Consider the following 26,449-nt stretch of genomic DNA (forward strand, 5'->3'; position numbering starts at 1 on the left):
TAACAGATTGCAGAATGGGTACAGTACAGCTCAATACATACAATTGTTAAGGGGATGCAGACCAGAGAAAGACTTTCGTCTTGTTTACATCAGGGTCCCCCATTTTCAATTTATCATAACGACACACACGACATAGAGATAGACAGTACTGCTACATCTATACATTTATGACATACCAGATTTGCAAATACAGTACTGTTTGTGATACAAAAAGTGTCCAGAAAAGAGTGTATCATCTTCATCAGTCTCCTCCCTCCCTCTGTCCATGCATTCATTTGGGGGCATTTGAGTGGCTCAGTGTTCTGGGGTGCATTTCAAAAGTGTCTCATGACCCCTCGTCACCAGGATTGGTAGGGTTACTCTATTTAAATGTATTCCGTTACAATTACAAATGACCTGTTGAAAAATACATTCAGTCCTGCAAATTTTGCATAAAACGCCTGTTGATTGCATACCCAAAGTAAATTGAAAGCTATTCTTGAACCATTTATAGCACATACCTGAGTCTGGCCTCTTTTGAAAGGAAACATTCTGAATTTTCTAATAGTTTGATTGATTGATTGAAAACTTTATTAACAGATTGCAGAATGGGTACAGTACAGAACAGCTCAATACATACAATTGTTAAGGGGATGCAGACCAGAGAAAGACTTTCGTCTTGTTTACATCAGGGTCCCCCATTTTCAATTCATCGTAACATATATGACATACATGACATACAGATAGACAGTACTGCTACATCTATACATTTATGACATACCAGATTTGCAATTACAGTACTGTTTGTGATACAAAAAGAGTCCAGAAAGATAGGCCTACATGCCCTATTAGTACATTTTACTCAAACTGAGTACATTTTACTCAATTTTTTTTGTCATTCTTATGTTGTGGCAGCAGCAGGGACGACGACTTCGTAACCTAGTTACTTTCAAAGTAACTAAGTTACTCTGATAATCAAGTAATCAGTAAAGTAACTAAGATTACTTTTTAAAGGAGTAATCAGTAATCAGATTACTTTTACAAGTAATCTGTGGCATCACTGATACCCACAGAGTAACGGGAAGGCGGAGTCAGCGGTAAAGACAGCCAAGGGCCTGATGCTGAAGGCTGCAGCGGCGAGAGAGGATCCGTACCTGGCTATGTTGGACCATCGTAACACGCCGAGCCAGGGCCTCAACACAAGTTCAGCACAGAGACTCCTAAGCAGGAGGACCAGAACCCTGCTTCCTACAAAAGACACTCTGCTGAAGCCAGAGGTAACGGACAATGACCAGGGACTGAAACACAACAGACAGAGACAGGAAAAATACTACAATCGCACAGCAAAGGACATGGACACTCTGAAAAGAGGAGACAGTGTGAGAGTACAGCCTGGTGACACACACAGGACTTGGAGAGCGGCAAAGGTGATCCAACCAGTGAGCCACAGATCATATGAGGTGGAGTTAGAGTCGGGAGGTGTTCTGAGAAGAAATCGTCGCCACCTCAGACGCAATCACACCACTACAGACACACCAACTACAATCACACCTGCATCAACAGTGACTGAGAAGGCCGCCCCGCCAGTCGACCCTGTAGGGAACCAAGGTGCGGCCACTACCAGGGCCCTATTCCCCGTACCTGGTTCAACTAAGTCGATCAAGAGTCCCATCATCCAGATTCAGTTAACCCGATGTTTGAAGCCGGGATTTTCCTGTTCCTGGAACGCTGATTCAGTCTCGTTAACTTGAACCAGACTTGAGACTCTGGATAAGTGCGCGCGGCCGCTTAATAATAATAATAATAATTTAGGACCTGCTCCGAGGTCACCATTTGGCACACATGCGAACCATGCATACAATGCGTATCTGCGATTAACCCATCCCGTCGTCCTTCCCCCCCAAGGGCAGCCGGGAGCAGACAGGCGCCACGTGAGCCGCGCCAGGGGACCAATCCAAGTGCTCCTGTCCGTCTTCGTCAAGGACGCCACAGCGTTAGCGATCTTGTTGTTGTGCATGTTTTTCCATTGGGTTTATCTTATCGGGGGGGGAAACCCTTGCGAGCACGGGGAGAACATGCAAACTCCACACAGAAAGGCCTGGGAGATACCCCACCTGGGTAACTGGCATCATGGAAACCTGGTCCCCAAGCGGGATTCGAACCCTGGACCTTCTTGCTGTGAGGCGACAGTGTTAACCACTACACCACCGTGCCGCTTCAGTTGAAAAGACGACCGGGGTTCGAATCCTAGTCTTTTCCTTCTTTTTGCAATGTAGGAATAATTCAATTTGGTGCACGTTGAGAGCTATATAAAGAATGACATCCTCAATGCATGTCGATTTATAATATTTTAACTTAAAACTAGGCTACTTTTGCGTATAATCATTAATATTATATTCCAAAAAAATTATATTGGAAACACGGGGTTTCGAACACCGGTCGCCCGGTTGCCAGGATTCAGCACTAGCCGCTGCGCCACTGTGCCAGATGGGATATACTCATTGTTTATGCATTAATGGACGAGAGACCCGTGTTTAGAATATTTTTCTTACCAAAAAATGAAGTTTTATCTCTTTATTCTCAAATGCATTAATGTGACGTCAACGGCTCATTCAATTTCTCAAATCCGTCAAACAGCGCATCTCATCAGACATTTTAATCCCAGTTACAATATCACACAAAAACCACAATCCCCGCATAGACACTTCAATTTTATGCTTGAATGAAACACAATCCGGCGCTCCGTTAAGCAAATCTACAGCCGAGAATATATGAAACTAATCAGAGCCAAACGGCCGATAGGTTTCATTCATTAAAAATATCCCAGCGGGATTCACATTTGCAATGCGCCGTTATTAAAATAACCACATGCAGCGTGTATCGCGACTCCGAGCGCCGTATATGACGTGCATTATTTTATTTAGGACAAAGTAAATCTATAGGCTCAATATGATTTATTATCAGCATTTAGTTCTATTATTATACATTTCAAAAGCTCCCTCTGGAAGAATGGAGCACAAAAACGTAATTCAGAATGGTATAATGCAGATCCTAGACTGTGAGAATCATTTCAGGAAACGAGCTGTCACTTCTTTGCGGGGGCGTGGCCATGGTTCATCCGGCTAACTGAACTTAACCCTGCTCCCGACCAGGCTCAAACTTTTTTATCTGTTGTCATGGTGATTTAGACAATCGCGCGTCGGGGAATGGGAAGGTCCGGCTTAAGTCAGGCTTGACCGAAAGTTATCCGGCTAACTCAGTTATCCAGGTACGGGGAACGGGGCCCAGGTCTGGTCGACAGGTTGTCAGGCCTCAATACCTGAAGGACTATACTTCGTGATTAGAGAATGGACTGGAAAGAGAGAGAAAAGAAAAAGAAAAAAAATAGTGAAATGGGTTATGTGTGCACAATCATGTTTTGATCTGTTGATTGTTGGAGGGGTACTAATGAGTCATTTACACAGTGTTGTTGTTGTTTGGATCTGGTGTAAGTAAGTAGAACACAGGTTAAGTAGCTGTAAGTTAAATATCTATATCCTGTATATATCTGTACTTGGAAAAAGAAAAAGAAAGATGTAACAATAGGATTGTTCTATTTAAGTGCTGTTGCACGTAGGACTCTTTTAGAGGTGACACCGAGGGTTCACTTGTGGTGGAACCAAGCTTATGTTGTAACTATAACAACGGTGAATAAAGTACAAGTAAGCAAGTCTGCTTTAACCCTTCATTGTGTACAGTCGGGACACGGACAGAACATAATGAAACATACTTGTGCTATGCAATGACAATACATTTGTATCTAATGTAATCTATGAACTACTGGGACTACAAACAATTGATTTTCTATAAAATATGTATATTATTGTTCATAGGACATTCAGGCCTGTGTGATTTTGCTGGCAAATGCTAAAAGGAGGCAGGCGTTTTCTCTGATGTGATAATGTAAATTCTGAGGTGTGAGTTTTGTCTTAACTCTCGATTCTATCTTGGAATTCTAGAAAGGAGCTATCAATGACCAGTGGCCATTGTGATATGACATCATCGTTAGAATGTACTGTATTTGCAACTGTATGTACTGTACTGTATTTGCAAATCTGGTATGTCATAAATATATAGATGTAGCAGTACTGTCTATCTGTATGTTGTGTGTGCCATGTTATGATGAATTGAAAATGGGGGACCCTGATGTAAACAAGACGAAAGTCTTTCTCAGGTCTGCATCCCCTTAACAATTGTATGTATTGAGCTGTACTGTACTGTACCCATTCTGCAATCTGTTAATAAACTTTTCAATCAATCAATCAATCAATCAATCATGTTCAGTTCTCAACATTGATCATAAATCATCCATAGATATGCTATAGGCCTATAATGATCATACACCGTGACCTCAAGGGGTGTTGGTTAATAGGACATGTTTTTTTTTTAAAACACTGAAACGTCCCTTTAATACAAAAATAAATAAATAAACATTTTAGGTCATCCATTGAAAGATGGGTCGGTCCTATTTTCAGCTACTCAATGCTCTCTATGCAAGTGTGTGAGTCAGTGCGTTCGTGTGTGTATGTATGTGTGCGTGTGTGTGTGTGTGTGTGTGTGTGTGTGTGTGTGTGTGTGAATGAGAGAGACAGTCACACACGACACACACACATCCGTATAACTTGGATAATGAGAATATTAGCGTGTGTGTTCATATGTTTTTAGATATTTCCTCTCCAAGTTGTCTGGGGATATGCTCAGTCCCGTGCCTTTAGCTGCCAGAGATCCTGTCCATTGTAAGCCCCCCCCCCCACTCACCAACCCAAATGGTTGACTCTCGTTTCCTGTCCGCCTTGCAACTAATCTTTCCTCTCAGAATCCAGATGAGGAGAACAGCTTTACGCGTCCAAACGTCTAGCGTCTACTTTATCATATAGTACACGTTGCAGTGCAGTATTGGAGATGCGCGCCCCCGGGATTTATAAAATGACATTACTATGATGTTCCCTGGAATTACTTTTACACGCTTATACAGATTGCTTGTTTCTAATTTCCTACTTTACAAAGTATCAGAGGGGGGTGAAACCGCCGCGGTCTTGGTAAGTTATCTAGGCGTGGCTTGCTTTTTTCAGAGAAGAAATTCCATGAGAAGTACAGTAAGATGCTGAGCTGTGTGTAGGTAGGCTGTAGCCTAACTTTGAGTGCCGAGGTACAGACGCATAGGCGATAGATCTACTGTCTTTAAACAAAAAAAAATTATAGTGAGCAGTACACACTTTTTTCTCCTTTCTTTTTCTGCACCAGCTAATAACAGTTATTTTAAAAGCGTAGGCCTACTATACGTGTTTATTTTAGGCATATTCTATTCTACACGTACCCGTCAGCAGAAGTGGCCTACATTCAAGATACCGTTATGTTTGGATTTTGTCGTGTAGGATACTTTGGTGAGGTGACAAAAAAGACATGAGGGCCTCATCCTCCCGTTTATCCAGCTTCTCTTCCCGAGACTCCCTATGGAACCGGTGAGTTGTCTCTGCACAGGAAAAGCACCCTCATCGTTCATGATGACCTATTTAGGCTATAGGCTCAATAGTTTCAGCGTTTACATGTAGGAGCCATTCCTGTGAAATGGGGTCACTTGTAAAAGTCAGAATGTGGTGCCAATTGGCCCATTTGCCAGCACAAGCGGTTTTTTATTACCAATTTGAGCACATGCGCTACAAATTATAACCTTTAGGCTGCGCTATTGCAACGCATGTTCTACAAGCCTGTCTTGAATAATGCAATTTATTACACATATCAATTTAATATATATTTGTCCTACTTTTGTATAAATTATTACAGGATAATGCTATCATTAAATGCTTGTTTGGGGGCATGTTTGTTTACATTTCACAATTCACCGACCAGTTGTAAAGTTTCTCTATGATGTAAGCCTTTCTCTTATTGTGGCGTCTCTGAGAGAAGAACCTAGCCCTGGAATAAGAGAAACAACCCGATTACATAATATAACATACAACAATAGAACATTGACTCTAACAAATTCTACTCAGAATTATCCAGAGTTCGTTTTATTGTATTTTATACAAGCCATCTTGTCAGTGACCATGCCTATGCCTATACAATTCTCATAATCAATGTACAATTCACTAAAGCCTTCAATACAGGCATAACAGTGTAGCTACAAATTATACGAAGAAAAGGCAGACACTCTGTCTGAGTTCGTTGAGCAGAATAATATTTTTGTGTGTATCAATTTGGATCTGTGATGATAAATGACATTGATTTGGTCATAACCAGTCATGGGTCTAATCGAATTAATTAAGCTCGTCCTCCTTGCCCCGATCAACGTCCCCAAAACGTAATATTCCCCCCACAAAGTAAAGAACGATAATAAATGGTATCAATTAAATACCTACAGACCCCCCGCCCCCCCCCCCAATATTTCCGTCACTCTTCAAGTCCGAGGCACGCATGCGCAAAGCCTCCTTGTTTATACTCGTCATCGGCGCGGGGAGGGAGGAGAGAACATGCGTGTGCGCGTTTAGTGTCAGCGCACAGCAGCAGGGGGAGGAAAAAAGGAAGAGAAAAGGAAAGGTAAAGAGGGAGAGAGTGAATGAAGCGAACGGCCACCGGACCATCCAGCGGTAATAACATAAACAGACTCGTCCTGTCTGGCTCGACCGGACTCAATCCAGACCATCATCGGACGCAATGAAGACAGTAGTCATCTCTGCGCAGCGTTTGGTCTGCAGGAGCTGCGGAGACAACTGATAGAAGGGTGGGATCTGAGCTCAGGACTAGAGAACCCCCCCCCCCCCCATTATAACCGACCGACATTACCGTTCGTTGTCACAGCTCGTCGTGTGTCACTGAACAAACGAGGCGGATTTCTTTAGTTTCTTTCGATTTCTAATTCACGGTACTCTTGATTGTTTCCCCCCAACCTCATCCATTCTTTTTGTCCCTCGGTCGGGGGGCGACTCCGTGGTTAAAGGATGCCAGACCAGATTTCGGTGTCCGAGTTCCTCTCGGAGACCACAGAGGACTACAACTCTCCCACGACCTCCAGCTTCACCACCCGGCTGCAGAACTGCAGGAACACGGTTAACGTTCTCGAAGAGGTAAGGCTATATGGGGGAAAAAAACTCTTGTCAATACAAGTAAAGAGCAGCGCCATCAAATACCTTTCAATAAAAAACGTGAAAGCGACAAAGTATTTGGAATTCAAATCAAAGCAACCACGTAGCTCATATTGACCTATCGCACGATGATGACAGAGCCCAAACGATATTGATTTCCACCGCAGCAGCATCTTTAGGCCCGTATAACGGTTTAGCCCGTATAACGGTTTAGCCCGCATAACGGTTTAGCCCGCATTCTCAGTGTGAGCAATAGGGGCCGCATTTACCGCGGATATGTGCCCATGGACTGGACGATTAGTTTCTCAGGCCATTGTTCTGGTGTGTGGAACTGGCTTTTGTACGTTATTACAGAACTACACAGCTACTGTACTGTCCCTGGATAGTGTCTCAATTCAACCAATAGTTTTGCTCTATCGCCTATACAGCATGAGGGCTATACAGCAATGGCCTACTCTACTGTACCATCCCCTCTCCTGACTGCAACAGACCTATAGCTATTTATACTGTAAATATGATCTGCATATACCCACATGGCTTCTGAGTTGATAGCCTACTAATTGACGTTCATGCATGTGTAGCCTACAGACTGCAGTACCAATCTTAAGGCTTCACTTGACTTGAAAACAACATTCAGTGTTTCTCATACCACAATACCCACCGGGTCCATCACAAATAGATTTCCCAAGCGGATACATTAATGTGGCACATGTAGGCCTCTCCGCTTGACTCTGTGTACCTTGACTGTCACTCACCACAAATAAGCTTAGAATCTGCGGGAAGCACTGCCTGAGGTGGTGCTGTTTTATATTGGATTACCGCCACAGTTTGCAAGTGCACTGTATTGCATATAGCAGTAATACTTATTACTCTTGGAATGGAAAAGGTTGTCAGTAATAAAATACATGTAATGCTCTCCATGTAAACCTAATGTGTGGTCAACATACACATGTGGTTGAAGTGTTATTGATACAATTGTATTAGCTTTGCACCATTTCTGTTATAACCCAATTGCACTTAATTGTAACAAAGTGAGATTGTGGCTTAGAACAAGAGTTTTGGCTAGGGTTATGATATGATAGGGATAAGTGATGAAGTAATAGTTGGTAGGACTGAATACTATTGAATAAATGTATGTTGGTTTAGGGTTTAGGCCTATTCCAATAGAAAAAAAACCCACTAACGGTATCACAAATACAGCAAAATATAGAAAGTGAGATAAAATGTGATTAATAAGAGCCTGGCAGATGCCCTTCACTCAAGCCCAGTAGCACTAGACGATGTATGATATAAAGAGAGGCAGATGAATGTAATCCCACAATAGAGGTTATGATAAACAGCATCCTTTTGTCACAAAATCCTTATTGTCCATTGAAAATGCATAGCAAGTTCACATGTTACACCAGAAACCATCAAACACCAGTGATGTTCTTTTACAGAGCCAGAGACATTTGTTCACAGCAAATCAGAGTGCTGTATTCAGGTCAGGTGACACAATATGGCTGCTAGATCCGGAACTGTTGCTGTCTGAAAGCGAGTTGCAGGGTAACTTTGGCTCAAAGTCATCTTTAAAGACTTTATTTTAATTAAATGTATTATTATTATTTCTTTTTTTGTACAAAATGTTAGTGTGACGTGAGTTTATGTCCTTTATGGCATATCCAAGAAGAGAAAAGCTGAAAATTGATTAAGGTAACATAGCGAAAATGTGGTTCATGTGTAACTTTGGCTCCCAATCATCTTTAACACTTCCGGTGCCGTTCATGTAGAACTACGTTTCTGTCGACTCGCCCGACGGTTGAGTGCCGGAAACCTAGATCTATGTTTTTCTCACAGTATTTCTTTTAAACGCTATTGCCATTCATAATTCAGTGGGGCACCTTGTGCATACTGCTCTGAGTGTGTCTGAGCCTGGCAGATGGTCTTATACCGCCTTCGCCCATTATTGCACCCCGTTAGAAACGGGTTCGTTTATTTTCTCTACTGAGCTGCGGAGTGGGGGCGGGTCCTAAACACTCCGGCAAAACACACGCTTGTAGGGATGGTTTGGACTACTGACCCCGCCCGCTCGTTGAAGTGCAATGCCCAACAACGTGGGAGACAGGATCGCTGTGGATAACTGGAATGTCGATGAGATAATTGGATTCTTTTTTTTGCATTACATCAGATACCAGGTAAGGACACTATATATGAAAGCTTGCATTGATCTGATATTTATTTCTACCACGATTGAAACTATCTGTGTTTTATGTGTGTGGCTGTTTTCCGTTGGGTTGCAGGAGGGGGGGGGGGAGCGCCGCGCTCCAGGGCACATTTCATGTATTCACGAGTAAGGATAATAATGATAATCTAGCGTTGATTTCAGGAAGATCCGATAATCAGGCGAAGAATGACAACGTGTTTATTGAATTACACAAAAACGCTGTTTTCGCGTCTTTTCCCTGGAATTACTCAGAAGCAACCAAACTATTCATATTCAAAACGGTCTAAAACTGAAATGTACGGATGAGAAAAGAATCTGTTTTTGCACGTTGACCAGAAGCAACTCACTGAGACTACGCCGTTATTAGACCCATAGCTATACTATAAAATATAGGTTTAGCTCTACAAACTACAACTACATTTACATGGGGTTAATGGACGGCAATGAAGGGGTCACTTCCCGGAAGGGGCGTGGCACTCAATGTGTTAAAGATGGATTGTTTGGATAAAATGTTAGCATAACGTGAGTTTATGTCCTTTAGGTTTAGGGCAGAGCCAAGAAGAGGAAAGATTAAACGTATTCAGGTAACATAGTGAAAACGTGGCATGACATCTGGTTAATTTGCAATCTCCATGGAGTTATCTGCTTCTGCAGATTTTTTTTTTTGATTTGAAATAAAACTAGTTTTAAATAAAGTTTGATTTAGTAAGTTACCTGTATTTTGTTAAGGTATTTGATATGATCTGGAATGCATAATAAAAAAAAAAGATTTGTGAAAATGACTAAAAACGGAGATATAGGTTTTTTGTAAATTAACTCTTTACATGAAAAAAGAGTAAATATTCTATTGTAGAGCAATTTTGACCTCAATTTGGATTGATTTGAGTTTTACTTTGTTTTTACTGTGTTTAGATTGATCAGATTAATTAATTAATAAAACAATCACAAAAGCGCACAGAATACATTATATATATAGAGGTTAATGAGTAACCTGGCAGATACATCATGTTATATAGAGGTTAATGAGTAACCTGGCAGATACATCATGTTATATAGAGGTTAATGAGTAACCTGGCAGATACATCATGTTATATAGAGGTTAATGAGTAACCTGGCAGATACATCATGTTATATAGAGGTTAATGAGTAACCTGGCAGATACATCATGTTATATAGAGGTTAATGAGTAACCTGGCAGATACATCATGTTATATAGAGGTTAATGAGTAACCTGGCAGATACATCATGTTATATAGAGGTTAATGAGTAACCTGGCAGATACATCATGTTATATAGAGGTTAATGAGTAGCTTGGCAGATACATCATGTTATATAGAGGTTAATGAGTAACCTGGCAGATACATCATGTTATATAGAGGTTAATGAAACATTCACACCCCTGGCTGACTTTCAGACCTTCTGTCAAAGTCAAAATCAGATTCGAAATGTGTGTAAAATGTTGTTGCTGTGACGGACAAAATAACACACACACACACACACACACACACACACACACACACACACACACACACACACACACACACACACACACACACAAAGTCGATGAACAGCATTCTCGCATAAACTCTCATCCAGGTGGGAGCAGGCGAAGGACCAACCGCCTTACGTGCATTAGTCCTACTCAGTGCCGTACACAACACCGGTGGGGGAGAGAGTGAGGGGTTAGCAGGGAGAGCAGCCTTGGTGGTGGGCGCCTCCTGGTTGTCCCTGTCAAAGCAGACAACTGAGTAACAACAGTAAAACAACAGTGAACAACGCTTACCATTCCAGTCATATCCTTTAATTTTAAATGAGGGCTTGCAATGAGATCCACATCAGCTTGGCTAATGAGGAGCTGGCAGCAGAAGCAGTGGAACGTGAAGGAAGACAGATGGGCCGTGGCTGCTGTGTGACCCAGTTGTCCGCCCACGATATTTATTCATGAACGCACTCCGGTAAATAGGCAAAATATAATTTCGGGTCTGTGTGTGTTCCTCTATAGGAGAACCAAGCTAGTTCATAAAGGAATGCATTGGGTTATGTCCTTTTCTCAATAACAAAAAAGTGTTTCAGTATATTTTCCAGTTGACATTTTATGAGTTTTTGTTCATGTGTTTTTCATTGGCTGATCCCACTTCCATTCAATTCAGTAGCGATAACTGCTTTGTGCTCTTGTGCTGTTTTGGTTTTGAGTCTATTATGGTTTTAGAATTGTATCAGTTTATCATTTTGGCTTCAATTTCCTGGTGTACCAACTATTGAATTGACTTGGTGTTTGGTGTTTTTATTTTATATGTAAATGTCTGCTATGATAATATTGCTATTCAATTTTCTACTTATATTTGGGATATTTTCTACTGATATCTGGGCTCTGTTGACCTTAATAGAGCCAGTAGTAGTAACCAGTTCCTTAAATTAATATGATAGTGTTGTTCTGTTTTTGTAGCTTTGTTTAGAAAAGTGTGTGGCTAAGATGATGATGGTGATTCACATGATTTAATGAAACAATGTAATACTAAAGCTGCCCCTCTTAATCGATTAAGCAGTTAATGTGATTTTAATTTAGATAGACTTTAGACTGAAAAATGATGAGCTCATCTCTGGTGGGCACTCAATGTAAAGACGTGCTTCTGCAGGACTGCATGTAGGAAACACAGTTTTACAGATTTGTCAATTAAATAGACTCATTGATTTGTCGACAAAGTGCTATGACTCATAGTCTAGTTGACTGAGAATAATTCTTTAGTCGAGGACAGCCACCATAAAAATAATTTTAATAACCACACTACAAAGGATTAACCCTTTCACTACGACACTACAGAAGGTTAACCTTTCACTACCGCACTACAGACGGTAAAGGTTAACCTTCTGTAGTGTGGTAGTGAAAGGGTTAAGCAGTATGTTTGAGTTCAATTTCACTAGTTTGATAGCCAGCTTCTTTTTTCTCAACCCCCCCCCCCCTTCTTAAATTACATATTGCGATTGTTTTTGCCTTTGGCTCTGAAGTGAAGCGTCATGGTAACAGTACTTTGAAGTTATGACACCATGGGCTCAAGCTGTCCCCCTTCCTCCGTCTCTTAAGCCAACGTCCTTCTTCCATAGACAACATAGTTAATTATGAATGGACATGCAGTGCATTTTTAATGCTGTAACTCGAGGAGGAAGACGTGAGTTGGCATGGATTACATCACATCACTGTTCCTTCCTTAGCTTCATGAACATACTCAGTAGCTCAGCAGTACTACTACTACTAAAAAAGAAACTCAGAAGTCTTACATAGACATTTATGGAAACATAAATCCCCCCCCCCCCCCCCCCCCCCCCCTATCCTCCATCCATCAAGAATTCCAAACTGAAGAGAGGGGAAACAGGTAGTCTTGTTTTAGAAGAAACTAGGCATTTCCCTTCATTGTAGTTCACACGGACAGAGGGTAACGTGTAAAGTCAAGAAATCTCGTCTCATCCTCTTAAGGAGTGGAGATTTGTGGTGCAGGGTAACTATATATAGAATCCCGTAGTGAGCTTGTGTACAGCGGAGTGTTTCTTCCCTGTCCCGACGGAGTTGTGGAGAAAGGATGGAGGGAAAGCAAGAGAGGATTAGCTTATTTCTCCAGGCGCTAGCAAGGGTCCTGCTTTCACCTGGCTCCGCTAGCTACTGCTGGGCAAGTGAGTCGAGGGAGCGCTGCAGCGCACCAGTGGGCGGAGAAGCCCTGTGGGGCATTCTGGACTTGTACCAACACCAGCGGCTCTGTCTGAGCAGATAACATCTCAAGATATCATCCCGAGTCCATTTAGTGTACTGGCCATTCAAATGTGATGCGAGTGCTTGCAACAAAACAGCTCAGAGAAAAAGCTCTGCTCGATTCTCAGATGGATCAGTAGTGTTTCTAGTTTGCTTTTGAATGAGGAATGTATTTGTAAGCTATCACGTTAGGAAAGGCAGATAGTCGAATGGGGAGCCCGTTCCTGAATTGTTCGAATTACATCCAAACCTTTAATAAAAAAATTTAAAAAAAAAGTTATTTAAAGAGTGTTGGTAAATATCACAAACCTGTGAGGTTTAGTCAGGTTAACCTTACTTTACAATAGGCTGGGAGTTGCCTTTAATGCAACCTTGAGTGAGGAGGAGTTATGGGTGGGGGAGAGTAAACACAGCTCTAATGGTGTAAAAGGGGGAGCCGTGATTTTAGTTAATGGCGTCCCTAGTGACCACGGCTGACTGCGCCACTCGCCTTCTGATACGATGACTCATACTCTTGTCTCAGTGTTTTTTTTTTTCCATCTCTTGTTCTTCCCTCCGTCCACTTGTCTCTCACTTCAGTCTTTCTCTGTGTCTTTAGGAGTGTTATGTTGCCTAGTTGCACGGAATGGGAGTGCGAGATGAAAATGGTGGGGGAAAAAAATTATCACGTCTGTGTGTGATTACATGAAAACCTGTTCACATGTGTATGTGTGTGCAACTGAATGTATATTTCAGGGTTGGCTTTTGGCATTTAATCTGATGGGTCATCCTCCCGTTATTGTAAACAAGATTGTTATTTATCTTAGTCGTCCCAAACAACACAGCCTGCTCCCAACACCTTGAGTCAGAGACAATGTGGAAATGAATCACGACCTCCTGGCATTATAGCAACTCCAATGAAGGCTATTTTTTTTAATTATTATGGTGGTAAAATATGATGGTCTCATATGAGGGAGAACACTGGATTTCCATCGGTCATTAGCATAACAACAGTACCACTGTCACTGGTAGGTGATAGAAGGTGGAGGAGGTGGAGATCTCTTTATGTACAGAGCCCTGATATTACTATCTCACAAACCTTCTGGTCCCAGGGATAGTGCAATCTGTTTGGTGCTGCTATCACAGATATTTAGCTCTGTTGTTCATTAATCCACCTCGCCGGCATCATGTTTCACTGTCAGGAAGAACACTCCCGGTCGCTCTTCCAGCTCTCAATGTTTACAATAACAAACGGATGGCGGGCGGAGAGGTATTATGGGTGCTGTTTCCGCACAAATCACATAATAACGAGTGCAGGCTTTAAAGGTTAGGTCTCGGAATTGGTATCAATGGTGAAGAAGTGGTATCGGTGCATCCTGAATTAAGTCTCCAAACTCGGAGAATCAAGGAAAGAGGGTGACATTTGAGGTCTATTATATTATAGGCATTGTACAACACTTTGTTCTGAACGAGCAATATAATTTGCTGAGAGGCATTTCCAGCCATAGTTATTTGTGGATGCCGCGTCATCACACTATTATGACTGCAGTGGCTAATGTGGTTTAACCCTTTCACTACCACACTACAGAAGGTTAACCTTTCACTACCACACTACAGACGGTTCACCTTCTGTATTGTCGCAGGGAAAGGGTTAACCCTTTGTTGTGTGGCAGTTAAAGGGTTAACTTAAAACACATTTTTATTCCAGGGGAATCTCTTAGTTACTGTATGTGTATATTGTACGTCTGGTCTGAGATAGTAGGGCTCTTATAGGTGCGGCACACAGTGATGTAAATACATTTTAGGAATGCCATGAAGAACCTTTTGGTAACTTCAGTGCAGAAACTGTGCCAGCTGCCCAGACAGGACGAGGTGAACCAACGTTTAGAGTCACACCCAGGCAGCACCTGTCAGCATCATGTCCTGTCATTCATACCAACACAGTGTGAGATGGTTGATCTTAGGTGCCGGTCCATGGTTTGAAGTGGTATTCTCTATTCTGAGATGCTCCATGATAGCGTTCCAGAAGGTGATAACTGGCCAAGCAAACCACAGTAGTGAAACGGTTTGGATTGATGGTTTTCCCCATAATTCCCCCATGTGAGGTAGCATATTAGTTTGATTGTCTGTCTGAGTCATTCATGGCCTATGTGTGTTGGCAAGATGTGATACAGGCAGAGCTCCTCCAACTAGTCAAGGAATCTTTAGAAAGTCATCGAATGTAATACATTCTCTAGTCATGGAATATCTACACATCACTTTATGAGAACAGATCTGGACTGATCCTCTGAGCTCCTCTCCAGTCAAGCTTTCACTGCTGCAGGCTTTAAATCCAAAAGATTGCCAAATCCTTTTGTCGCCTCTAGAGACCCTTCGTTCTCTCCTTCATGTGAAGTTAAATCTACTGTCTACTGAAGTATTGATAACATATTTTACAAATTCGATTTTTTTATTTGATGAATGTGGGCACTGATGTGTGAAAATGAACTAAATGGGTGTAGTGTAGTACATGTCAGGTCCTCTGTGATGTGTGTATAGTAGGGCTGCAACTAATGACTATTTTGGTAGTCGACTAATCTGTCGATTCTTTTTTCGATTAGTCGACTAATCGAAAAACAATTATATAATTTTTTATTTATTTTTTGCACTACCTATCTTTGTGAAAGTGGCTTCTCAGCTCTGGTCCAGCTGAAGACAGAGCAGAGGAACAGATTGGACATTGAGCATGACCTCAGAGTTGCTTTGAGACTCTTGTCAGGACCAAACAACATCCCCAGTTATCCCATTAGTTCCCCCAAACTTACTGTCGGTCTGTTATGTTAAGCTAAGAAGTCTTCAGCTGGCTGGACCAGAGCTGAGAAGCCACTTTCACAAAGATAGGTAGTGCAAAAAAATATTATAATAATTTTTTGTAATGACTAATCGACGCAACAATTCCTCGTCGACGATTTTTTATAATCGACATCGTCGATTATGTCGACTAATCGTTGCAGCCCTAGTGTATAGTAGTACATGCCAGGTCATCTGTGATGTGTGTAGTCCATGCCAGGTCATCTGTGATGTGTGTAGTACATGCCAGGTCATCTGTGATGTGTGTAGTATATGTCAGATCATCTGTGATGTGTGTAGTCCATGTCAGGTCCTCTCTGTGATGTGTGTAGTCCATGCCAGGTCATCTGTGATGTGTGTAGTCCATGCCAGGTCATCTGTGATGTGTGTAGTACATGTCAGATCATCTGTGATGTGTGTAGTCCATGTCAGGTCATCTGTGATGTGTGTAGTACATGTCAGGTCCTCTGTGATGTGTATAGTACATGCCAGGTCATCTGTGATGTGTGTAGTACATGTCAGGTCCTCTCTGTGATGTGTGTAGTACATGTCAGGTCCTCTGTGATGTGTGTAGTCCATGCCAGGTCATCTGTGATGTGTGTAGTACATGTCAGGTCATCTGTGATGTGTGTAGTACATGCCAGGTCATCTGTGATGTGTGTAGTCCATGCCAGGTCCTCTGTGATGTGTGTAGTCCATGCCAGGTCATCTGTGATGTGTGTAGTATATGCCAGGTCATCTGTGATGTGTGTAGTACATGCCAGGTCATCTGTGATGTGTGTAGTCCATGCCAGGTCATCTGTGATGTGTGTAGTACATGCCAGGTCCTCTGTGATGTGTGTAGTCCATGCCAGGTCATCTGTGATGTGTGTAGTCCATGCCAGGTCATCTGTGATGTGTGTAGTACATGCCAGGTCCTCTGTGATGTGTGTAGTCCATGCCAGGTCATCTGTGATGTGTGTAGTACATGCCAGGTCATCTGTGATGTGTGTAGTCCATGCCAGGTCATCTGTGATGTGTGTAGTCCATGCCAGGTCATCTGTGATGTGTGTAGTACATGTCAGGTCCTCTGTGATGTGTGAGCCAAAGTACCTGAAGTTGCTCACCCTCTTCTCTAGAGCCCCATTGATCCAGAGAGGGTTGTAGTTCCTCATCTGTTCCCTCTGAAAATCCAGTGTCAGCTCCTGGGTCTTGTTGATGTTCAGGGAGAGGTTGTGTTCTCCACCTTCTCTTGGTAGGTCTTCTCATCATTGGTTGAGAATAGATCAGGTCCACCACAGCTGTGTCATCCACAAACCTGACGATGGTGTTGGAGCCATGCTTGACCACACAGTCATGTGTGTATAAGGAAAGAGTGGGGGGAGGGGCCTCAGAACACAAACCTGGAGGCGTGAATATTTTCCCTAACTAGTTGCACTTCCGCGTTCGGTTTGCGCGATCTGATTGGCCACTGACGTTTCTGGTCATGTGACATCTGCGCCAATCGTGTGACGCCTGTTTCTATCACTGGTTAAGCTTAGGCACTCTTTCGAAGTTGGTTACGGTTAGTGTTTGTCTTAGAGAAGGGCGATAGAACACCAGCCCTGATTCCAAACTCTAACCTTAACCAACTTCGAAAGAGTCGCCTAAGCTTAACCAGTGATAGAACTAGGCGTTAGGTAGTTTGCAGGGTGTTAGAGGCGGAAATAGGCGCAGAAACAGGCGTCACGCGATTGGCGCAGATGTCACATGACCAGAAACGCCAGTGGCCAATCAGATCGCGCAAACCGAACGCGGAAGTGCAATTCCGTTAGGGAAAATATTCACGCAACCTGGAGGGCCCCCTTGTTGAGAGTGATGGGCGAGGAGGTGCAGTTACCCACTAGGGGTGTGGACATTTCTCGATTCTAAGATGCATTGTGATGCGGACGTGGACGATTCAGCATCGATGCAGTGACAGAACATAATCGATTATTACATTTCTTTTTAATAATTTTTAACTAAAATTCTTTTTTACTCTCCTGCTAGCTTCTATGTTCTGTTACAATGTAGTGCTTTGGGATTTGCTCCACAACTAGCACCCTACAAATCAAATATATTATTATTATTATTATTATTATTATTATTATTATTATTATTATTATTATTATTATTATTATTATTATTATTATTATTATTATTATTATTATTATTATTATTATTATTATTATTGTTGTATTATTAAAGCTAATGCTCTGGTCATGCATCCACTCAACTCATAGCAAATACAGCATCAGGCTATTTTTATTTTTTTTTAAACTTTGACCAGTCAGCTGGTTCTTTTTAGCGTTTATCGCTTTTTCATCGCACTCATACTTGGTCAAGTTCGACCGACAGAAGCAGGCTGAAAGGGTTCAGATGGGGGGGAAAGACACTCTGGGAAAGGCACGGCTGCCGTCCGGGATTCGAACACGCTCTGCCCCAGATCCGCGCGAGCGTGGTTGTCCACGGCGCTGAAATAGCACTCGCGGTACGTGGTGAGCTACTGGAGCTCCCCTGCATCAGGCTATTCTAAAAGTATTGATACTAATACTACTAAAAATAGTATTGAACAATTTTTAACAGCTGGGTATCGAGATATCTATATATATTTCTAGTATCTATCATGCAACACTAGTAAAGACATTTATTTTGACATTCTGATTTAAGAACTTTCTAAATAAAAGTTAATTTATCTGACTCTTGTATTCATTGATGAAAAAGTAGCCATGTGCAGTAATATAGATTATAAAATTGAGGATGTTAATATATTATTGAACTGCATCGAGATGCATCGTAGAATCGAATCGCGGACAGCTGAATCGTAATGGGATCGTGAGGCCAGTGAAGATTCACAGCTCTATACCCACCCTCACAACCTGAGGTCTTTCCTGTGAGGAAGTGGAGGACCCACTGACACACAGCGAGCAGTTCAGAATGTGTGGGGGACTATGGTGTTGAACACTGAGCTGTAGTCAATGAATAGCATCCTCCTCACATAGTAATCTCCTGCCTGTTGTCCAGATGGTAGAGGGTGGGGTCACTGAGGTCACTGGGGTGGTGTGTTGAACATAGGCATCATCCGTGTATCTTCTGGGTCAGTAGATAAACTGCAAAGCATCTATCAGGGTGCTGGGAAGTGAGGAGCAGATACAGTCTTTGACTAGCCTTTGAACACTTCATATCATAGCTTGTGACCGGAAGGTTGGCGGTTCGATGCCTTGGACTGGCAGGAAAACTCTGGGCAGAAAAGTGAATGAATGAATAACTATGGAGTGCTACAAAGTGGTAGTCGTGCAGGTCGGCAGGTTTTGTTTTCTTGGCCACAGGGAAAATAGAAAGACACCTTAAAGCAGGTGGGTACAACAGACTGGGAGATGTGGATAGGATTGGAGGGAGGGAGAGAGAGGACCTTGAGTATTTATCCATCCTTTGACGCCCGTTTTATCTCCCCCGGGAATTCACAGCCATCATAACAACAGCAGTTTACATCCCACCGCAAGCCGATACCGCCAGAGCTCTGGCAGACCTACAGGACTATTTGAACAAGCATCCAGACGCGGCTATGATCGTAGCCGGCGACTTCAATAAGGCTAATTTAAAAAAAGTTATGCCAAACCTTTACCAATACATTACATGCAATACTATGGGGGGAAATACGTTGGATCACTGCTACACCCCTTTCAAACAGGGCTATAAGGCAGTACCAGCTCCTCCGCTAGGTAAATCTGACCACGACGCCATCTTGCTTTTGCCCGGCTACAAACAACGAGCCAGAGAGGCTGTTGTGTCGCGAGAGGTTAAGCAGTGGTCCGAGAGCTCAGAGGCCACGCTACAAGACGCACTGGAGGACGTCGACTGGGGGATGCTCCGGTCGAGCTCCAGTAACGTCAGTGAATATTAAAGCATTACATCATGCGCAGGAGTGGGTTATGAGAATTAGACCATGCCTAAGGGGTGGTTGTTAGGCCCGAGGCGCAGCCGAGGGTTGTTAGACCCCCCTAGGCATGGTCTAATTCTCATAACCCACGACTGCACGTGGTGTAATGGCTTTTATACAATGGCCGATGTCATCCAACCTTATTGCTATACAATAAACACACATTAATTGAAGATTTATTGACAAAACCATCCGCAGAAAAAGTAGTTCCCAAAAAAATAAAAACAGAAGTTGCCTCCATGTCAGGGCTGTACAGTGCGACATATATATCGCACGTGCTACAGCAACAGCGGTCTGTGCGATGAATGGATTTACTTCAGTAGCACTGGTGCGATAGGCATTCGGTTCATATTGATACTCTTATTTTGAAAATCCTGTCACGGGTCTCATTTCCGCCTAAGCGCAGTTCCAGTCATGATATATCTGGGCTCCGGCAGCTAGCAACAGTCAGGTTCATATGATACTCTTATTTTGAAAAAACCCATAGCAACTCTGTGATGTCATATCCGCCCCAGACCGTGCTTCTGCTCTCAGCCGAGCGGAGCGGAGCTGCACAGCAGACTGCGGCTATTTTGTGATCCGAAATAAGTCTGTGGTGTTTTTTTTTCTCACAACGGGTCAAATGCATCTAACACGCTTTGCATCGTCGCCATTCCTTTATGCCCACATCGCCCGAAATGAACTACATTAGCATAAGCTAACAAGCTAATCCTGATCAGAGGCAGAGCCATAGAGAATTAGAGACAGTGTGGACTGGGGAAAGGGTGTGTGTGTGTGTGTGTCGAGAGGAGTGGAAGTTTGAAGACAGACTAGACTACAATATGATGCGGGGGTGGTGAGTTGAAACAGTGTGAATGAATGAAAACATTATTTAACAGATTGCAGAATGGGTACAATACAGTACGGCTCAATACACACAATTGTTAAGGGGATGCAGACCAGAGAAAGACTTTCGTCTTGTTTACATCAGGGTCCCCCATTGTGTGTGTGTGTGTCCCAACCAACCCCACTTCTATGTTTCAATAAATTATTTGCATTTAAAACTATTAACGCTGACTCATTCCTTCAGTCCACTCAAAATTATGCTAATATTCCTTATGTTGTTTATGATATTAATTGAAAATAGCATATGAGAGTATTATAGTAATAATAACACATGGCGATATACTAAAAAGCAATTTATAATTTTTGGCTGGTAAAAAATCTGCCTTTTTTAAATCTACCAGCCAAATGGCTGGTAAGTCAAAAAGTTAAGTTTGTTCCCTGACTGCAACTAAATAACACAAATACAATAGGCACATTTGTGACTGTTACAAATATAACACGTTTTATACTTGTGCTACAAGATTTTGGCCAGTGCTACAAAACTATCAACCTCTGTAGCACCAGTGCTATGTGCAAAAAAAGTTAACGTACAGCCCTGCGGAAGCAGCTCAGAAGTGCATCCAACTGTTCTCAGTAAGACATCCAACAAACTAACACATCCAACTGTCTCTCAACTAAGACATCCAACAAACTAACACATCCAACTGTCTTTCAACTAAGACATCCAACAAACTAACACATCCAACTGTCTTTCAACTAAGACATCCAACAAACTAACACATCCAACTGTCTCTCAACTAAGACATCCAACAAACTAACACATCCAACTGTCTTTCAACTAAGACATCCAACAAACTAACACATCCAACTGTCTTTCAACTAAGACATCCAACAAACTAACACATCCAACTGTCTCTCAACTAAGACATCCAACAAACTAACACATCCAACTGTCTTTCAACTAAGACATCCAACAAACTAACACATCCAATTTTTTTAACCTACTTTCTATAGAACTTCATTCTTAGATGCTTCTATAGAAAGGTAAAACAAAAAAAAGGTTTTCTTTGCCCTATAGGAGGGATTAAAAAAAAACATTTAACTACTTTCTATAGAAGCAGCTGGGAGGTGCGCTGTTTTAAGTGAGCGTGGATTATTGAATTGATTGATTGATTGATTGCTAATTTGATTACTGTCCGGCGCCGCCTTGTTTCCAACTGGTTAAGCTTGGCGACTCTTTCGAAGTCGCTCTCTTTCGAAGTTGGTTATGGTTAGAGTTTGGAATCAGGGCTGGTGGTCTATTTCCCTGCTCTAAAGACAAACTCTAACCTTAACACTTTGAGTGCCACGAGGTGCCAATGCCACCATCGGCGCCAATGTTACGCTTAATATCGCCTAATCTATGTTTTAAATTATGGCTATGTGTCTAATCTGCCCGTCGCTTATCAAAGAATCCTTTTCCAGTCAGTGCTGTCAAGGCAGATTGGTTTTTTATCGCTTCATTTCCGTTTGAGAGCATTTTGAAAAGCACCCGTTTTGAGGTAAAAAACAGTCCATTCTAGATCATTCTATGATAATCGTCTTTTACTGGAATATTCCAGAACGTTGATATTTGTCGGCTTATTTATGAATCGTTTTCAAATAAACGCTAGATGATCAATATTATACATACACGCACGCCCATTCGAGCCGCGCACGTTTAATCGCCGTGTTCATTTCCTCTTGGACTTTTACAGTGAAACCGAAAGAGCCCATTTCACAAAACAGCTTATATCTTCATCAAAATTAGTCTGATTATCCTAACACTGATAACATAGATTCCTTACCTGACATCAGATGGTATCCAACTGGTATATTCCAATTCCTGATCACCATTCGAAAAAATCGATAAGTGTATGGATCCAACGTGTGTACAGTGCAGTACATGATTCCGCGGGTCTCAGAGGCTCCAGAATGAACTGTGATAACCCCGGCTGCATCAGTGGACTGGAAAATGTGGAGTACAGGATTTTTCCCCCCATCCATTTTCATTGAGTCCATTCCAAAATCCCTTATGTCATCTGGGAGACGATAGGGGGCGCTTTTTTCCACATCTGATCGCCGGCGGCACTCGGGTATACTAGGGTAGGCTCGTGTGATGCAATATGATTTCAGATCGCTAAAAAAAAAGAAAAAAAGGAATTCCCTTCAACGAGATATTAATAATTCCGAGATATCTCGTGAGTGGCAGTGAAAGTGTTGACCAACTTCGTTTTACTTTGCAGTTGAAAAAAGGTAATAAATTACATTTGGATACTCAGCGTATCGCGATATATTTAGTATCGCGATACTATCGTATCGTGACGCAAGTATCGCGATAGTATCGTATCGTGAGGTCTCTGGCGATTCCCACCCCTAATAAACACCCTGCTTCTTTCTGTGGGAGAACGTCTCAGTGCTTTGTCTCCCACCTGGCTATTTATAAGAGTGCACTCTGCTGTTTGTGGCGTGGCACACTGGCCTGGCTGGCTGGCTGGGCTCAGCTGTGTCATGGTGGTCAGCAGGGCTGGTGGCTCAGGACCTTGTCTAGCCCTTTCACTGCCACACTACCAAACGGCTAACCCTTTCACTGCCACACTACCAAACGGTTAACCCTTTCACTGCGACAATACAGCATGTTGTTAACCCTTTCACTGCCACACGACAGCAGGTTAACCCTTTCACTGCAACAATACAGAAGGTTAACCCTTTCACTGCCACACTACAGAAGGTTAACCCTTTACTATTACACTACAGACGGTTAACCGCAGTGAAAGGGTTAACAATCTGTATTGTCGCAGTGAAAGGGTTAACCGTTTGGTAGTGTGATAGTAAAGGGTTAACCTTCTGTAGTGTGGTAGTGAAAGGGTTAAAGGAGACAGGCCACAGCCACGGTCTCCGTCATTCATGGCGAGCGCCTTGCCCACTACGCCACGTAGCCGCCGCAATAATAAGCATTACTAAACATGAGCACAGAGTGTTCATTATAATTTTTTGATTGAAAACAGCAAACATAGTTTGGTTATGTAGACCTGTTCGCTGTATACGTCAGACTCAGTGTGCGTGCGCATCACCGGGGCAGAAAGGAACGTAATCCTGGTCAGAACAACGGAGCAGACTACAATATGTTAGCGATCTAAACAATCAATATCCCAAAACTCAAAATTTTGCACACATTCATTGTCCAATTATCTAGCAGTCTCAGTCAATGAGTCAACTAGATATCCCCCTTGGAAGGGTGTGGGCGAAATGACTTTACTTAAACCATAGAAACAATTCAGACTTTATAAGAATGTTTGTTTATTTGGACCTTGATGTCCAGCATCCAATTCATCCTTTGTTACAATAATCACCAGGTGGTCAATTAAACAAGGGGTTAGCTTGTAGCTGATAGTTGGTAGTAGCTTACATCCAAGCATTAGTGGATAATGTTAGTAGAGGTCGATATGGTGTCGGTAATGTTCAACCAAGTCGCCTCTGTTGATAGTTCGTTGATAGTTAGGTTGCAATTTAGCAACCGGTTCTGGATATTGTAGCCAGACATTAGTTGGTCTGCATGTAGTTGGTCTATAGTCGGCATGTACATTCAATCAGACGTTAGTCAGTCTATATATTATTTACCTATACAAAAGGAAAGGAAAACAAACAGCATTAATTAATAACTAGATATATGAATTAAAGAGAAATGCGGATATTAACGGCGCATATAATGCTACGTACCGTTGGCCAGTCAAGAGTTCGCCCACAGGGCTTTTCACCTTACAGTCTAGACTGAGAGTGTCACTTAAATAGCGCGACGCGCCGGCGCAGAGACAGCTCACCTGCTCAGAGTCGCAATACGTACTCCAAGTGCGTCCACTAGGCGGCACCAGATAATAATTAACTCATGCAATAAATGTGTACAATAAATGTTACTCATGATAATAATGAAGGATAATAATGATAAATATATTGGGAAAAACGTCGGATAATTCTCCATTCATTTAGTTTGACATTTCTAGAGACTTTGATGTCATCAGGAGAGACTGAATCTTTGTGTTGATTACAACTCAATGATCTGAGTGACATTCTTCCATCTGTGTATGTAAAACAAGTAATGGATAAGAAAGACAGCATCTCAACATCACATAGAGCGGTACAGCTCCACAGTTCTGGGTACAGTAGCTGTGACCTTCGCTGACACCAAATGTAAGTACTTTAGTCTGATAGTCAGGCTGATACCTGATATCCTGCCTACCACCAGATATCGCTGAAAGTGAAATGTGTTAAAAGGTCAGCAACGTCTTACTAAAGTCCTCCCTCTCTCTCTCTCTCTCTCTCTCTCTCTCTCTCTCTCTCTCTATCTCTCTCTCTCTCTCTCTCTCTCTCTCTCTCTCTCTCTCTCTCTCTCTCTCTCTCTCTCTCTCTTTAAATTAGCTTACTGTCTTCTCCAGAGAGAGACAAGAAGATAGATACCAGTTTCCTCTCTCTGCGTTCAGTAGAAAGCTATCTGGCTGCACGTTAGCTTAGCTTAGCACAATGAATGGAAGCGGACAGTGCCGGTTAGTCTAGGCATTGCCCAACTAACACCTCTCCCGAAGGCTCACCGGCACTGTCCGCTTCCATTCATTGTGCTAAGCTAATTTCCCCAAATGTTGGCGTGTTCCTTTAACTGCTTGCCAGTGTGTGTGGAAGGCCATACCTTTGCACAGGAGTAAAAATGTGTGTGCCAGACAACACTGACTCCATGTGAAATTATATTATGGACTTATGAAACGGACTGGATTTGATAGGTTTCAGTGTGTGTGTAGCCTACTGTGTATGTTTGGATGAAAGCCAACACTCTTAGGTATTGTTTGTGTAGCGCTATGATTAAGTGTGTGACTGTGTGTGTGTGTGTACTGTGTTAAGAGTGTGTATGCATGCTTAGAAAATGTTCACTTAGTATCACTTTGTATGCTTGTCCTTGGCAAATGGGCTGTTGAGACACCATCTCCTAAAGAGAGAGATACTGCACATAGGGAATCAAAGCAGATGCCAACATGAAGAATTGGTTGCTGCTGTTGCATTATGTTTGATCATGAGCTGATGGGGAGGATTCCTTTTCTTCTCTCTCTCCTTCACTATCTCACCTTTATCCCATTCAAAACTAGGGGTAGGGGAAATAATCAATACAGCGATATATTGCAATATTTTGCCTGCCGATATTATAGTGATACACTGATGCCAAGTATCAATGTAAAAAAAATCATATTATTATGGCTTTTTTGCTGCAATAAAAATTATTGGACTGTGATGCAGCATACCGTGCGGCAAAGGGAACCGCTCCCGCCTACCTCCGGTCAATGGTCTCTAACTACACACCCTCAAGACCCCTACGCTCTGCGTCTTCTGGCCGCCTCAGATCTACTCCTATCCAAGCTCCCGGAGGGTCATCAAAGAGAAGCCGCCTATTCTCAGTCCTTGCCCCACAATGGTGGAATGAACTACCCATCCCAGTTAGGACAGCCGAATCCCGTCCAATCTTTCGCCGTCGACTAAAGACTCACTTCTTCAACCATTATCTGAAATGATAAAAAAAAAAAAAAAATCTAACCCCGACTAACCTTAATGTCATGCACTTGTCCTAATAAACTAACCTACACTGTAACACGCAACACTTTGATGAACATTGTTACTCAGCTGATAGAGTTATACCCTTCTTGCTGTCTTGTCGCACAGAACTTGTAAGTCGCTTTGGATAAAAGCGTCAGCTAAATGACTAAATGTAAATGTAAATGTAAATGTGATGAACAGACTGAAAACGATATATTACAGTATCGTGACTCTAATATCGT

The 26,449-nt window shown here is 42.3% G+C and overlaps 1 protein-coding gene across 3 annotated transcripts in view; it reads left to right on the forward strand.

Annotated features, from left to right (window-relative positions):
* The first annotated feature begins 4,876 nt into the window (after nt 1-4,876).
* asap1a (ArfGAP with SH3 domain, ankyrin repeat and PH domain 1a) overlaps nt 4,877-26,449 on the forward strand; it is a 172,025-nt gene continuing 150,452 nt past the window's right edge. For all 3 annotated transcript variants that reach the window (XM_084327854.1, XM_084327856.1, XM_084327855.1), the window contains exons 1-3: nt 4,877-5,057; nt 5,394-5,480; nt 6,956-7,082. In XM_084327854.1, coding sequence (XP_084183980.1) covers nt 5,422-5,480; nt 6,956-7,082 — 186 coding nt within the window. In that variant the 5' untranslated portion in view covers nt 4,877-5,057; nt 5,394-5,421. The remainder of the gene's footprint in view (nt 5,058-5,393; nt 5,481-6,955; nt 7,083-26,449) is intronic.

Source organism: Notolepis coatsorum, assembly GCF_963971535.1.
Source record: "Notolepis coatsorum genome assembly, chromosome: 13".
In the NCBI taxonomy this organism is placed as follows: Eukaryota; Metazoa; Chordata; class Actinopteri; order Aulopiformes; family Paralepididae; genus Notolepis; species Notolepis coatsorum.